Source organism: Anguilla anguilla, chromosome 4 (genome assembly GCF_013347855.1).
Source record: "Anguilla anguilla isolate fAngAng1 chromosome 4, fAngAng1.pri, whole genome shotgun sequence".
NCBI lineage: Eukaryota > Metazoa > Chordata > Actinopteri > Anguilliformes > Anguillidae > Anguilla > Anguilla anguilla.
Genome location: NC_049204.1, coordinates 59,692,276 through 59,708,751, shown reverse-complemented (window position 1 = coordinate 59,708,751; position 16,476 = coordinate 59,692,276). Strand labels below are relative to the sequence as shown.

The 16,476-nt window shown below is 39.5% G+C and overlaps 2 protein-coding genes across 2 annotated transcripts; both read right to left on the bottom strand.

The window, feature by feature from the left end:
• Nucleotides 1–2,565: 2,565 nt before the first annotated feature.
• LOC118224797 (cytochrome P450 2J1-like) lies at nucleotides 2,566–8,840 on the bottom strand. Its single transcript, XM_035412522.1, has 9 exons — nucleotides 8,592–8,840; nucleotides 7,026–7,185; nucleotides 6,408–6,557; nucleotides 6,071–6,231; nucleotides 5,321–5,497; nucleotides 4,640–4,781; nucleotides 4,172–4,359; nucleotides 3,762–3,903; nucleotides 2,566–3,520 (listed from the first exon to the last, which is right to left on the bottom strand). Exons 1-9 carry the CDS (start codon nucleotides 8,790–8,792, stop codon nucleotides 3,345–3,347), a joined length of 1,497 nt encoding a protein of 498 aa, XP_035268413.1. The 5' UTR covers nucleotides 8,793–8,840; the 3' UTR covers nucleotides 2,566–3,344.
• A 32-nt stretch (nucleotides 8,841–8,872) lies between these two features.
• On the bottom strand, nucleotides 8,873–16,179 carry LOC118224796 (cytochrome P450 2J1-like). The gene is made up of 10 exons (XM_035412521.1): nucleotides 15,568–16,179; nucleotides 14,772–14,931; nucleotides 13,223–13,372; nucleotides 12,887–13,047; nucleotides 12,135–12,311; nucleotides 11,534–11,675; nucleotides 11,069–11,256; nucleotides 10,665–10,806; nucleotides 10,309–10,490; nucleotides 8,873–9,450 (listed from the first exon to the last, which is right to left on the bottom strand). Exons 1-9 carry the CDS (start codon nucleotides 15,766–15,768, stop codon nucleotides 10,315–10,317), a joined length of 1,497 nt encoding a protein of 498 aa, XP_035268412.1. The 5' UTR covers nucleotides 15,769–16,179; the 3' UTR covers nucleotides 8,873–9,450; nucleotides 10,309–10,314.
• Between the last annotated feature and the right edge of the window lie 297 nt (nucleotides 16,180–16,476).

Below are 16,476 nucleotides of genomic sequence, written 5' to 3'. Positions count from 1 at the left end.
GAAGAAGCTCCATTCAAATAAACACTTGCCATAAAATGTATCCCAGTATCAATGAAACATCAGAGGGCTGAATGTACCTCAGGGAAATTAGATTTTTCTAATAATTCACTATATCATTGATCAATGGTATATAACTCTTAATCAATTGCCATATCCTGGAGTGACTTACAGCATGTGAAAAAGGTTCTACCAGTTCTACTTTGAAATCCTAGAGTGATGTACCACTCATGGAAAAAGGCAGCTGTTCTACTGTAACATTCTGGAATGAAGTGCAGCATTTGAAAATGGTATCTGTTCTGCTATAACATTCTGGAATGATGCACGTCATGTGAAAATGGTGCCTGTTCTACTGTAACATTCTGGAATGAGGTACAGCACATGAAAATGGTACCTGTTCTACTGTAACATACTGGTGAAGGTGAGGCAGAAGTTGATCACAGACTGCAGAACACAGAACACAGAACACCAATGTTTGTAAATAACTAAGTGCTTTTCCTCAAAGGCAATGGAAAATAAAATCATATCCTCAAGATTACCTACTTCCACATGCCAAGGAGCAGTGTGGTCAGCACATTAACTGCTGGCCCCCTTTCAATTTTAGGTTCTGCCAAAAAAAAACTAAACGGGTTATGCAATCAGTTTACATGATCAGCAAGCAGGAAATACTTTACTTGGACTTAGCAGAGCGGCTTACAACAGAAACTAAAGCGCAATGATCAGGGTCATGGTTAAAATATTTCACTAATAACAAAACCAGCACAATGATCATTAATCTATATTATATGAACCGTTGGCTTTGAAAACAGAGAACAAAGCTACACCTAATCAGGGTAAAAGTGCTAGAGGGCCAGGGTGAAGAACCAGAGGTGCAAGCTGAAGAGATTTTCTGATTTCCCAGATAGCAAGCGACTCCGGGCCTGACTTCAGACAAGAATCGACGCAGATCCAGAGTCATACCACCAGATCGTACGGTAGGTGCTGTTCCACTGCAGTCAGGGGAACTGGTGTCTTTCTGGTTACATTTGAGGTCTTCCTGTAGTCGTAGTGCAGTTTTATGATGGCTTCTCTCGCTAGACGACACAAGATATTTGTCTTCTGCCTCTTGATCTTCCTGGTCTTCTCCTGTTAGCATTACTGCCCATCAAGTGGAACCATCGGAGTGTGTACTGAACACTGGAAATCTTAAGCTTCTTTGCGATTTCTCACAGCAAATAACCTTCTTGCCACAGTGTTCAGTTAGCCTCACTCTAGTGGTCCTCTCACCTGACAGCCACAGAGGAGTTCAAAAGGTCAAAACCCGGTTGAGGTCTGTGGTACTTCCTGGTATGTGAACAGCGGGTACAGTAGCCACTGGTCCTAACCCGTTCCTGCTTGAGAGACAAACTTTCACAGCATGTTTCTGAGGGTCTAGCTGAAACGTTCAACTAAACCGTCTTGTTGAAAATGACAAGAGGTGGTATTTATGCCCTTGAAGCCTAGCAAGTGCTCAAGCTGTCTGAGGCAGTCTGAGAAGAAATGAGTTCCTTAGTTAGTGAGCACTTCCCTGGGTACACCTACATGTGAGAAGAGCTGGATGTGGCAATTAGCAATCTGCCTGACCTTAATGTTTCTAAGCGGGAAAGCCTCGGGGAATTCGGTTGCGTAATCACACACTACCAGAATATAGCTATTCTCACCCCTTACTTCGATCCAGGGGTCTCACTACATGCATCCCTAAACTCTCAAAAGGGGTAGGAGTAATGGGTAATGTGTGCAGCTGAGCAATGTGCAGTATCCCTCCCTGAAATCTGCTGGCACTCAGTACATGGTTTACAAAGACGTGCGGAGGTGGGAAAACTGCAGAGCGGAAGCGTTGCCTGTCGGAATCAGTGGTGAACAGGATTGCCTCTTTCACCCAGTCATAATCTAAGGTTTTGGCACTGTCCATTGCAAGATAGCGGACTTTGCGCACTTTGCCTGTCATCAGGGGAATGAGGTGGAAGGCCCAACCGTCCCCTGGCCACCGACATGCTGTTGCCAACCGTTCAAAAGGTTGTCGGATGATGTTCGAGATCAAAACGATCACAACACGTACATTTTTATCCAGTTCCCGTCTGAAGTCCGCTTGATCCAAACAGCTGTCTTAGTCGATGTCGCAAGTCACCACGAAGCCAAAAGCTAAAGTTGAGTTAAATATATGGATGAAAACCCAGCCTGAGTTGAACAAATTTGTAGGATATCCTGAGCGGTTTTGGCCTTCCTCTGGTGCCTGGATAGCACATAGAAGTGACAGTTCCTTTTATTAATTCATATACTAATGTATTGTCTGTTCATATTTATTTAATTCTTCTCCCTGATAAAACCAAATAGTCGCCTACTAATGTACAGTATAAACCAGGAAAAGAAATGACACAAGAATGGAAATAAGGTTCAACATTAGCATATGCACCAGTTACAGAGTTGGTCTGGTATTTGAGTAAAAAGACAAGTTGAGCCAAACTCAAGGTCAGTGTAGGACTTTGCTCTTCGACAGACAGATAGCAGGCAGATAAAATTATTTGAAATAAACAAAAGGAAGCTAAAAAATTAAAAGGTTGTATGTTGTATTTTTTATATATATACAGTTACAGAGCCTGGGGTCAAAATTTGTTAAACATTTCAAAAGCAAAATTTAAACTCTAGAAGAGTTTATGAAAAATGTTCATTCAAAGAGTCAAAAATATACTAAATACATGCACTAATATGGACATGCGTAAACATTTGTTTGTATACATATCCATTCCCTTACCAATGCTTAAACACAAATCATTTTGTAATGACATTCCATTTCACATATTTATACAACATAGAATTTACAGATTCGCACTAAGCAGTAGTGCCATATCAGCAAGATAAAGCCACATGAACAACGTACTTCCACAGCATAAGAAACAGTGAATTGTGTGGAAGTAAGAGCAAATGCAGCTTGAAGCAGCTTTTTAGAGACTGAACAGGTTATAATTCTATTTTCAGTATCTGGGAAAACTCTTTATCAAAAGCTTTTATATTATACTAAAGAATAATGATTTAATCATTAAGAACGCCAAACAGATTCATCCTCTCCAAAAGGTATCATTCAGTCTAGTAAAATAGTATGCATGTAATAAAGAATTATACAGTATGAGAAAAAAAACATTATTTGAGGTTTCAATTAAATGAACCATGAACCAATGAATGAAAAATGAACCAATTTTTTCCTAAAAGAATTACCGTTATCATTGCATTTTTTTGTGTGAGGAACTTATGTTTGTCAATAGAAGATCTTAATGGAACTTGATTTTCCAGTTAAATCTAAATTTGTTTGTGTATGATATACAAACCTGTGCTCAACGGGGGACAACACAGAGCTTGTAAGGTTTGGGGCAGTGTGTGATTCCCATTTTGTACTCCAAGCTAGGCTCCACTCCAGGGGGAGGAGAGAAGGTGAACCTCTGGAGGAGAGAGGTGAAGAAGAGGAACAGCTCCATCCGAGCCAGCTGCTCCCCCAGACACACCCTCTTACCTAAGAGAACCAAAAAGACATGCAGAGATGCATTTGAGAATTGCATGCTCACACTTAAATACCACTTTCACTGATAATTACTTCAGAATTAGAAAATGAGAATGCATTTATGACTACATTAGTGAACATTTACAAAAATAAAACACTGTCTGCAGTCTTTCAATCACATTTTGAGCAATAGCAAAAACATATTATTGGTAAATTGTAACTGGCTGTAAGCACACAGCAGAAAGGATTGCACCTGCTGAAAATGGCATGAAGGCATCTCGTCTTCTGAAGTTCCCTTCGGCATCCAGGAAATGTCCTGGATTAAAGGTGTGTGGAGTCTCCCACTCACTCTCATCAAAGAGCACAGACATTAACATTGCTAGCACCATTGTGCCCTAGAGCAGAAGATCAGTTACAACATCAATCCCTGCCAATCTGAATTCCAGACTACAGTCCCCTATGAGGGTCTGACTGCCATGTCTCCCCCTTTCCACATAAGTGTTTGTTATGATTCTCACTAACTAAAACATAAGATCACCTTAGATGAAAGTGTAAAACAATCACATATACAATATCCTAAACAGCAACATCCAGTAACAATCCCCAGGCCTGACGGAATCTTAAAAGCATTTGAATATTGTAAATACAGTAGAGACACCGTACCTTTGGTATGATGTATTCTCCCATTTGTGTGTCTTTGGTGGCCATACGGGCCACATTCAGGGGTAAAATGTTTCCCATCCTCTGAATCTCATGGATCACAGCATCAGTGTAGGGCATGTTGGGTCTGTCTGCCATGGAGGGCAGCCGTGACTGCCCAATCACATGGTCTATTTCTGCCTGCACCTTTTCTAAACATAAATACAGCACAGCTAACAACTGTCACATATACCAATGGTTATGGGTCGCATCGTTACAGTTATGCTGATTGGTATAATATTGTTCCATAGTCGATTTATTAAATATTATTTAGATCAAATTTCTGAATATAGTTCACTTTCTTCCTGAGAATGCTTTCAGTTGTACTAAAAGATACATTTCAGTCAGAAAGATTAAAGTAAAATGAAAAGTTTGTACTAATGGAGAGTGTAAATGATAAAATATTTGTTTATGGTATGGTCAGTTCCCCACCTTGTACATCAGGGTATTTGATCATGAACAACAGGCCCCAATTCAGTGTTGTTGATGTGGTCTCAGTTCCAGCCACAAACAAATCCAAAGTGCAGAAGCACAAGTTCTCTTCATTAAACCCTGCATCCACATCATTTTTACACTGGGGAGAAAATATGAAATCAGTTGAAGTTGCATGGAACTAATGGAAATAATGCATAATACTACAGTGAAAGCCTGAATCATTCTAAACTTTTCTGCAAGGTTGTATATCTGAAGTACACAACCGAAAGGGGTTTCTATTACAGACACTGCAGTGATGCACCATAAGATCCTGAACCAAACTCCGATCTTGCCAGTGGTTGGGAGTCCCAACAACAACACAGCCAAGAGACACCAAGCCAATCTAAGAGGGAGGGCTTTGACCGGTGGGTACCGGGCCTCTTACGCAGTCCGCCTACACCAGCTGTGCATGAAACACACTCGCCCGATGCAGGTTTTCACAGCTTAGCTGATGGACTGCAGAGCATGAAGAAGTGGAGACCACTGGCAGCACATGCTTCACAGGATACACGTGCTAGCCCGAGCTCTTCCACATTCAGGAAGACCAACAATGGGACACGCCAACTGATAGGTTTAAGCAGAAAAATAGCTTTAAGGAGAAAAATAAAAAAAGGGCTGAAAATCGGTTACAGTCGATACCTTTTCCATCTCAGCCAGGAAGCAGTCAATATAGTCTCTGGGTGCTGATGGGTCCCAGTCATTCTTGTGCTCCTTAATTTTCAGCTTCACAAAGGCGATCACCTTGTCCCAATGTTCAAATATCTTTCTGTGGGGACCAGGTACCCTGCGCATTATCCAAGGAAATATGTTGTATAGCTAAGGAAAAGAAACAGAAAATGACTCAAAGACATTGTCCATGCAATAACCACATTTCAGAGACTATAAATGGACTAAAATTGGTTAAGATACAATAATAAAATATGATAAGCAACAGTACTGGATATTTCTACAACCTGATTAACAGTACTTTGAATTTTCAACTGCAAATATTAATATCCATTACCTAAAGATGTATTTTTACATGTTATGCTTATGGTGTCAATAGTTTTGTTCAATATGTTTAAATGTAACTTATCTTCCCTTCCCTCAGCCACTTTAAAGAACTAATTTCTTTAACCACTTAAAAAATTTAATTTCCTTAAAGTGGTTACTTCTGTACCCCCCATCTTGGGCATGCTACTAGGTAAGCATCCTCAATATTAAACTTTTTGCATTTGGTTGCAAGGTATCTAGTGAGGGTGAAGACTAAGACTAAATTATACATGTTAGGTATTTACATGTCAATGAAAATACATACAGTACTGTCAGTTTTTCTACTGAGTAAGTTCTGCCACAAGAAATACATCTGCTCAAATAAAAGATGTAAATAACTACAAATTAGAGGTATACCTGTGCCCAACCGCTTCCTTCTAAATAGACGGCTTCATTTATTAACCTCAGCAGATCTTGAAATTGTCTGTCAGTGTACTCAAACCGATCACCAAACACCAGACAACAGATAACGTTTGAGACGGCGTTGTTGATAACAAACTGTGGATCAAACGGTTGACCTAGGATCAGAAAACAAAAAATAAATCAACAGAAAGAAAATTGAGCTTACTAGGATCCTGACAGAAGATCTCAGCTTCTGGTGGTGGGAACAGTGAGTGAACCCATTCCCCCATGATTAAGATTCAAAACATCAGCTCAGACACACAGCATCAGCTCAGATTGCTGCTGATTTTACCTTGTTCGTTCCCCAAGGCCTCACTCAGGCATTTTGTTTCTGCCTGGATGGAAGGCTCAAGACTCTTCTTGCCCAATCCAAAGTTCTTCAACGTCATGAGAGCAAACCTCCTCTGCTGCTTCCACACGTAGCCATTGGAGGCAACCAAACCTTGGCATAACAAGAAAATGTACATTAAGAATCTATAAGAACAGCAACACAAAGCCTAGTAAAAAACATGTACAGCCCAAAATGTATCTCTGTTAACTGATTGCATGGCAGCATTGGGTGGGATTACAGCAATTCCAAAGGGAAATCAGATTTTTGAAAAAGGAGGTTGAAAACTGGGGAATGGTTCTGGGACTTGGATGTTAAACGTAAGTCCTGTACTGCAGGCAAACATGAAACCACCAACGGTCATCCTGCCTGGAATGGCAAGAATGACATTACAAAACATTTTTAAAACTCTTTAATGATTATAATTTCAAACATTGTCATATCATGGCTACACTCTGCACATAGAAATGAAACAGTGATTAACAGAACTTATTTTTCATTCAGTTCACATGCTAAAGAATTCATGAAAAAAGCTGATTAAATATCTCAAACAAAGGGAAAAAATAAGATCAGTTACAGTACCGTTGTTATGGACGATGTCATCGATCAATGGCAATGACGGCCGATCGACAAAATTTTCACCATGTTGAATAAAGGCTTCTTTGAATAGCTTCAGGCCATTTAGGACAACAATCCTCGATCCAAAATTAATACTAAAAATGTCACCATATTGCTCAGCAAACTAGGGGAAAATAATTTTCAGTTGTTTATTTTTTCAGAAATGATTTACAAATGAAAAATAACAAAGAACATGTAGAGAGTTTTTTGTTACATCAAATTCAAACCTGTGCTCTAGATTTTTGTTTCAATTGATTTTTTCTAGAGCCAAACGGTTTCATAAGTTTTTCCTGATGTAGTGGAAATCTGTTATCTGTCGTGTGCTTACATTGCTCTTCTCTGCACCCAGAAAGCTCTGCCCGTTCTTGTGTGACTCCAAGACCATGGAGTCTAACACATAAAGGAAAAGCTGGCCTACACATGAATATGCATTCATGTGCTTATATGCATTCTCATGCATCTCATGTTTTACTTCGGCTCCAACGTATGTGACCGAAAACGAAAGCCCTGGTTTTCCACGACTGAGTAAGGGCTTAAATCTTTAGCGATAAAACGTGCGACAGCCTTGGTAATCTTTTTGGCCCTATCGGAGCTGGGTGCCAGCTTTGATACGATATCTGTTCAAGGGTGCTCTGGTTCGCCCGCGTGAACAGGTTTTTTCTTCTCCAGCTCCTGGTGGGAACGGGCAATGCGATTTCTCATATTGGATGGCGCTGCCGCCTATGTAGGCGACTTGCGTTTTGCGTGACACAGCTTTCAAATTGTGTAAGTCTTGTCCAGCTCCTTTTTCTCTTCTCTCAACAAAACGAAAGTGTGCCCAAACACTAGCTTTTTAAAAAGCTGGCGGCGGTTGGATTGGTCTTACTTGCTATTGCATTTGAAGTAGCTTCTTCCATTGAACATAAAGACGCACAGGTTTTAAATTACGTCCCAGCGCGCACACATCGCTGGGGTGTTTGCTGTAAATCAGTACATTTTAAACAAATTAAAGACATAATGGAGACTGTTCACACTAGTTTATCCGCCACTTCAAACTCCCCGATTATAAAAAATTCAAGTAGCAGTCCATTGACAATTTCGTTTTTAACAATCAATTGTTGAGTTTTCCCGCATCGAAGCAGAATCTGAGGACCACTGGGCTAGAAACTTTTAACTTTTCAACCAGATGTAGCCGGGTTTTCAACGCCTCGACCAGTGATCTAAATTCCTGCTCCTGGCAGGATGAGTCTGCTGGTTTCTGTTGTATACCCAATAAACCTAGTGAGGTGAGTTAACTGTAATCAACTGCTTTTAATTGGTCAATTGGTTAAGTGCCGAGTAACAACAACGGGCAGACCCTGTAGCCCACCAGGACCAGGAATGAAGATCTCTGGCCTGAACATCAGGGATTCACGACTTGTACACCACGAAAACGTTCGCTGGTTGAGCACGTGTGAAACAATTTTGACACTTAAAAAGGTTATATATATCAGGGTTTTTTGTTGTTGTTGGGAGACTGTTTATATTTAGATAATTATTAGCAAAACTTACCTTTCTCAACTGAAAATGAATTATTGTAGGTTTAAGACGAAGGAGATCACCGACAAATGGTAATGACCATGGTCCCGGTGGGAAGTTTTTCGGAGATTTAAATTTTAAAATGTAGGCAAGACTCAAAAACACAGCGATAAAAACCAAACAAAACTTGGTGTGGATCAAATCCAAAAGAGAGATCGCAGAAATGGAAACCATTGTACCTCAATACCCAAAGCACAAGCAGACGATGAAGTAATTTAATGTGAACTTGAATAACAACCACGCCTGTTTGCAGCTTGGCTGGTCAATGTTTATTGGTGTTTCTTTCAAGCAGAGCTTGCAGAATTATTGCTCCACCCATACAGAACAAACACGCAGGAAAATACTGAACTCAGTACTGTCATGAACACAAAAGTCGTTAACTGACATATTATTTGTAATTGCTGGCCTGCGATTTATCACAGTAAGCACAAAAGGACGTTGGAATTGTATTCTTCATGGCATGCGTAGCTATTTCTGACCTAATGTGGTTTAAGCATTAAATATTCCCTCTAAAACATGAAAAGCACCTAATTAAGAAACATTAACAACTTGTTGAAATTGATTTTGTTGGGAATATACTGTACATGGATCACGAGCTGAACATGAGGAAGGTTTAAACAATTCATAATCAAAGGAAATCGAGACAACATGATACAGGAAATAAACAAAGATAAATACAGAAAGATAAAAACGTATTATTTAAGAATACGCATAATAGGCATATTACTCTTAATCCATTCCCCGGGGGAAGTTTGATTATTTTCTAAATCCCAAAGACTTCCTACTTCCATGTGTTATGATCCCTGTTGCTTCCTCTGTGATGTGGAGCACTCTAAAATAACCAGAAACAGGGGATTCAACATCTCTGCAATCGCCTGTATGTGATTGTCTTGTACAAGAATCACACACATTTAGTATATTTGTTGCTAATATTACATATCTATAAATACATTCATTAATGTGAGAACATAAGTATGGCAAAATTTGTTTGTACACACATCCATTCACCAAAGCAGTTGTGCCTTGTCTTCAAGATAAGGCCACGTGAACTATATATTTTCAATGTATACAAAGCAAGCTATGCTTTCCTGCTTATTACATGGCTAATTACCATACAAAAAAAATCAATCAACAATTTGACATAAAATATTGATTTAAAGTGATTTTATTATTCCAAATAAATTGAAATTAATATGAAAACAAATTTTCCATTGTGTTCTTCTAGATAATATAGGCCTATGAGGGAGTATTGGTTACTGGGAGTTATGGAGTAAGATACGAGGTAAGTCTTATGACATCTTTCTGTGGAGTGATTATATAATGTGTTCTACTGTAAGTTAAAGCGGTCTGTTACCCAGAGCTCCATAAGACATATTTGGAAGAATCAGAATCGAGCATTCAACAAAGCCGCGTAATAAGCATATAATACTAACAATACGTGCAAAAAATATTCAGATTTCGAAATAAATTTTTTAATGAAAATTTAGAGTTTTTAAGCAGTCCCTTAACTGCTCAATCAATTTTTCCATTTGGAACTCTATATCTTTAGCTTGTGATTAAACATTTTTAACACACAAAACCTTTAAAGATATCACTGTATTTGTGAGGAACTTATGTTTGCCAATGCAAGATCTTAACATAGCTTCATGTTCCTGTTAATTCTAAATGTCATTGTGTGGGTTATACAAACCTGTGCTCAGCGGGGGACAACACAGAGCTTGTAAGGTTTGGGGCAGTGTGTGACTCCCATTCTGTACTCCAGGCTAGGCTCCACTCCAGGGGGAGGAGAGAAGGTGAACCTCTGGAGGAGAGAGGTGAAGAAGAGGAACAGCTCCATCCGAGCCAGCTGCTCCCCCAGACACACCCTCTTACCTAAGAAAACCAAAAACACGTTTAAATACCACTTTCATTGATGATTTCTTCAGAAAATTATGAGAATGCCTGTATGACTACAACGATGAACATTTGCCAAAATAAAGCAACAGCAAAAAAGGTACTACTAATAAGTGGTAACTGGCAAGAACAGCACAGCAGAAAGGATTGCACCTGCTGAAAATGGCATGAAGGCATCTCGTCTTCTGAAGTTCCCTTCGGCATCCAGGAAATGTCCTGGATTAAAGGTGTGTGGAGTCTCCCACTCACTCTCATCAAAGAGCACAGACATTAAAGTTGCTATCACCATTGTACCCTAGAGCAGAAGGTCAGTTACAACATCAATCCCTGCCAATCTGAATTCTGCCTACAGTCCCCTATGAGGGTCTGACTGCCATGTCTCCCCCTTTCCACATAACCGTTTGTTATGATTCTCACTGACTAAAAGATCACCTTAGATGAAAGTGTAAAACAATCACATATACAATATCCTAAACAGCAACATCCAGTAACAATCCCCAGGCATGACAGAATCTTAAAAGCATTTGAATATTGTAAATACAGTAGAGACACCGTACCTTTGGTATGATGTATTCTCCCATTTGTGTGTCTTTGGTGGCCATACGGGCCACATTCAGGGGTAAAATGTTTCCCATCCTCTGAATCTCGTGGATCACAGCATCAGTGTAGGGCATGTTGGGTCTGTCTGCCACGGAGGGCAGCCGTGACTGCCCAATCACATGGTCTATTTCTGCCTGCACCTTTTCTAAACATAAATACAGCACAGCTACAACTGTCACATATACAAGTGATTGGGTCGCATCGCTACAGTTATGCCGATTGGTATAATATTGTTCCATAGTCGATTTATTAAATATTATTTAGATCAAATTTATGAATATAGTTCACTTTCTTCCTGAGAATGATTTCAGTTGTACTAAAAGATACATTTCAGTCAGAAAGATTAAAGAAAAATGAAAAGTTTGTACTAATGGAGAGTGTAAATGATAAAATATTTGTTTATGGTATGGTCAGCTCCCCACCTTGTACATCAGGGTATTTGATCATGAACAACAGGCCCCAATTCAGTGTTGTTGATGTGGTCTCAGTTCCAGCCACAAACAAATCCAAAGTGCAGAAACACAAGTTCTCTTCATTAAACCCTGCATCCACATCATTTTTACACTGGGGAGAAAATATGAAATCAGTTGAAGTTGCATGGAACTAAAACTGGAAATAATGCATAATACTACAGTGAAAGCCTGAATCATTCTAAACTTTTCTGCAAGGTTGTATATCTGAAGTACACAACCGAAAGGGGTTTCTATTACAGACACTGCAGTGATGCACCATAAGGTCCTGAACCAAACTCCGATCTTGGTTCATGAACCGAACACTGATCTTGCCAGTGGTTGGGAGTCCAAACCAAAAAACACAGCGAAGGTACACACAGTGCCAATCTGGGAGGGAGGGCTTTGACCGGTGGGTACCGGGCCTCAACTGTGCGTGAAACACACCCTTCCAAATTCAGGAAGACACTGCAGTGATGGGCCATTCCAACAAATATGTTTAAGCATAAAAATAGCTTTCAGCGTTGCCAATTGAGAGACAGATAAAAACACGGCTGAAAATTACAGTCGATACCTTTTCCATCTCAGCCAGGAAGCAGTCAATATAGTCTCTGGGTGCTGATGGGTCCCAGTCATTCTTGTGCTCCTTAATTTTCAGCCTCGCAAAGGCGATTACTTTGTCCCAATGTTCAAATATCTTTCTGTGGGGACCAGGTACCCTGCGCATTATCCGAGGAAATGCGTTGTATAGCTAAGGAAAAGAAACTGAAAATGACTCAAAGACATTGTCCATGCAATAAATAAAGCTATTTCACAGACCATAAATTGACTGAAAGGGGTTCAGATACAATAATAAAATATGATAAGTAACAATACCGATTATTTCTACAGCCTGGTCTCCTCTACTTAGAATTTTCCAGTGACAAATACTAACCTTTCTGTTATCTAAAGATGCATTTTTTGCATTAGACTGTCAATAGCGTTGTTCAATATACTGAAATGCCACTTATTGTCCTTGGTCTGCAACTGATTTCTCTAAAGTGGTTACTTCTGTACCCCCCAACCCGGGCATGCTACTAGGCAAGCACCCTCAATGTTAAACTTTTTGTGTTTCATATCCTGTGAGGGTGATGCCAAAGGCTAAGGCTAAATTATACATATTATGCATTTACACGTCAATAAAACTGTCAGTTTTTCAAATCCACATAGGAAATCTTAACTGAAATAAGCTTGGGTTTACTGCTGCTACCACCACTACTGTGTAAGTGCTGCCCCAAGAAATACATCTGCTCAAATTAAAGATGTAAATAACTACAAACAGTATACCTGTGCCCAACCGCTTCCTTCTAAATACATGGTTTCATTTATTAACCTCAGCAGATCTTGAAATTGTCTGTCAGTGTACTCAAACCGATCACCAAACACCAGACAACAGATAACGTTTGAGACGGCGTTGTTGATAACAAACTGTGGATCAAATGGTTGGCCTAGAATCAGAAAACAAGAAAGAAACAAATAAACAAGAAATTGAGCTTACTAGGATCCTAAAAGAAGATCTCAGCTTCTGGTGGTGAGATCAGTGAGTCAATCATTCCCCCATGATTAAGATTCAAAACATCAGCTCAGACCCACAGCATCAGCTCAGATTGCTGCTGATTTTACCTTGTTCGTTCCCCAAGGCCTCACTCAGGCATTTTGTTTCTGCCTGGATGGAAGGCTCAAGACTCTTCTTGCCCAATCCAAAGTTCTTCAACGTCATGAGAGCAAACCTCCTCTGCTGCTTCCACGCGTAGCCATTGGAGGTAACCAAACCTTAGCATTACAAGACAAGAAAATCTGCCTTAAGAATTTATGAGAACAGCAACACAAATCTTAGTTAAAAAAATAAATAATAATAATAATAAAGTACAGTCGTTGCACAAAATGTGTCTCTTAACTGTCTGCTAAGAGTTTCCAGTTTTTGGCAAAATGATAAAACGGCTCACATCACAGGCCTCAGGGAAGAGCATGTGCTCGTCTGCCAGCTTGATATGGGCACTTGGCTGGTATGCCCAGCTGAAGCACTGGCTGTCAGTGCAGTGATGCCTTTGTGCGTAATTGGTCATAGCATCGCTTACAGCTCAACCAGTACTACAGGGTAAAAAGACAGAGTAGGGCTTCTGCATGGACGATTCAGATTTAAAGCTCCACAGTGTGGTGCATGGATGTTCCCCACCATCTCGGATTGAATCCAGGCTGCGTCTAGTAGAATGCACAGCAGAATATATGGTTCTTGAGATAAAGACCAGATACTTGTGTCCCCTAACAGGGGACAAAATTGAATTGTCAGGAGCAAATCAGATGTCTTTCTCTGACTCAGCTTTAGTTTTGCTGCAGGCTTCAGTGTCGAACAGAAACAAGCAGGCGGAGACACGTGTTACAGAGTACCACAGATCTACTGTACTCTTCTGAATTGGCCATGGGAATTGCCCACAAATGTGGGATCAAATAGCAAAACAGGCTCAGGCCTTCAATACCATTGAGTATGTTCGTCGGCAAAATATTCTCTAAATGTACTGTACTTCAAATAATCCAGGCTTTCGCTGAATACATTCAGGATAATACTTTTCAGGAAGTAAACAAACATTTTTGTCACATAATTATGACGAGCAACTTCGCTGATGTTTTCCTTCAACAACAACAATGACACAAAGGTGAATCATTTTACGACATTGCAGGAAATAGTACACAGTACACAGGAGGCAGGACGCAGTAGATAGGGCACTGATTTGAACACAGCCAACTGGACATTCCAAATTAGGGTGGGAATTGGACATTGCCTACAGGTGGGCACCCTGCAAAATCAAGATTATGCTGCATTGGTGGGATTATGGCAGCAAGTGAATACAATAAGAAAGGAGGTTGGAAAAATTGGGAGATGGTACAGTGAGCACTGGGCTTCAATACTGTACTTGCTAGCAGATAAACACAAAGCAACTAACAGTAATTCTGCCTAGAATGTCAAGAATGACATTACAAAACATTTTTAAAACTCTTAATGATTAATTTGATGAAACATTGTACTATCATGGCTACATTCTGCACATAGAAAGCAAATAATGATTAAAATATTTTATATTCAGTTCCCCATACGGAATTCATGAATTCATAAAAATAGCTACATAAATGGCTCAAAATTTTAAATAAAAAAAACCAAGATCGGTTACATTACCATTGTTATGGACGATGTCTTCAGCCAATGGGAATGAGGGCCGATCCACAAAATTTTCACCATGTTGAATAAAGGCCTCCTTGAATCGTTTCAGGCCATTTAGGACAACAATCTTTGTTCCCAAATGGATACTAAAAATGTCACCATATTGCTCAGCAAACTAGGGGGAAATAATTTGAAGTTATTCTTTCTCATAAATCATCAGCTACCACTACAAAATGGTACAGACCATACATGAAAGTTTTCGACACATCTAATTCAAGCCTAAATTCCATATTTTGCCTGTAAGAAACAAGTATTTGTCAAAGGTGTATATCTTTCATGTTTGGTCTCCTAAAATGGTGATACTATGTATAAAAAGGGTTATAATTCCTGCACGGTACAACCGATATGGATGTGAATATCCTCAAATTAAAGCTGACAGCCTGCATTTTAACTTAATATTCATCAATTCATCTGAACTGTGCTGAAGTACAGAGCCAAAACAATAAAAAGTCGGCCAATGTCCTCTTGCTTATACGGATTGTACTTTTTGCATGCTTTGATTTATTTAAGCTCATACATTTATATATTTGATCAACTTCAAACATACTGTAAAACCGCTACTGACCAGCATAAACTTATTTCGACTGTGGTCCTCATAATGAAAAGACGACATTGTATGTTTGCCATTCTTCAGAATACGTCAGGCATTGATATCAAATTATCAAAAAGGAGGTAAAACGTACATGAACGGATTAAAAATAAAAACTTGACAGCCAAAATGTAGACAAGCAAATGTATTAGCAAAACGTACCTTTGCCAACTGAAAATGAATTTTTGTAGGCTCAATACGAAGGAGGTCACCGATAAACGGCAATGCCCATGGTCCTGGTGGGAAGTTTTTCGGAGATTTATATTTTAAAATGTAGGTTAGAGTCAAAAACACAGCGGAAAAAATTAAACAAAACTTGGTTTGGACAAAATCCAAAAAAAAGAGTACCGAAATTGCGGCCATCGTGCATAAATAGCCTACCCAAAGCACAACACGAAGTAACTTTAACTTGAACAAACACACCTGTCGCAGACTGTCTATCAAAGGTTTTGTGGCGTTTTCCTCGTTCCGGGCTTTCGGGATTCCTGCTCCGCCCACAGAGCACAAACACACAGGAACGTATGTTTGTTCTCCATGTTAGGAGAACACTCGTTACGTCCCCTCCTAAGACCTGAATTTTGCCTGTCATGGTAAAGAATTGATATGATTTATAGAGAAAGGAACCGAGATACTAAACTAAATTTGGATTTGTCAGCTACATTTGGCTAAGCATATTCTCTTAGGCTCTTCGGCTAAGGAACAATGTCACGTTTGCATTTTGAATCTCTAATGAAACGTTTACTACATGTCTTTTATGAGTAAGGAGTCCAGTTAATCCACAGGTCAAATGACCCGGTATGATTTTACTTGCACTACCATCTAAATCCTCATGGGGCACTGTAGGCATTAAGCAATCACCTTACTGATAATACAGTTAGTTATTAACTGAAAATCAATCATAAGCGTGCCAAAACATATATTGTGATTGTGAAACAGGGGTGGGGTAATTGTGATTGTGTGAACCAATAAAATAAAATAATTCTTGACTCAGCTAGGTGTTGGTCTAGAAATCTAGACAACAAGGATGCTGGATGAAGTTCTTATTTGTTTGCCTACTTCAACTTTGGACTT

Excerpts from the sequence above, each read along its gene's own strand:
- LOC118224797 (XM_035412522.1), bottom strand. The coding sequence starts at position 8,792 with ATGGTTTCCATTTCTGCGATCTCTCTTTTGGATTTGATCCACACCAAG. Across the intron at positions 5,498-6,070 it reads AAGGAAGCGGTTGGGCACAG|CTATACAACATATTTCCTTG; the intron begins GTATACCTCTAA and ends TCTTTTCCTTAG. Across the intron at positions 3,521-3,761 it reads CTTCATGCCATTTTCAGCAG|GTAAGAGGGTGTGTCTGGGG; the intron begins GTGCAATCCTTT and ends TGGTTCTCTTAG.
- LOC118224796 (XM_035412521.1), bottom strand. The coding sequence starts at position 15,768 with ATGGCCGCAATTTCGGTACTCTTTTTTTTGGATTTTGTCCAAACCAAG. Across the intron at positions 11,676-12,134 it reads TCCTGGCTGAGATGGAAAAG|TGTAAAAATGATGTGGATGC; the intron begins GTATCGACTGTA and ends TTTTCTCCCCAG. Across the intron at positions 10,807-11,068 it reads GAGAATACATCATACCAAAG|GGTACAATGGTGATAGCAAC; the intron begins GTACGGTGTCTC and ends CTTCTGCTCTAG.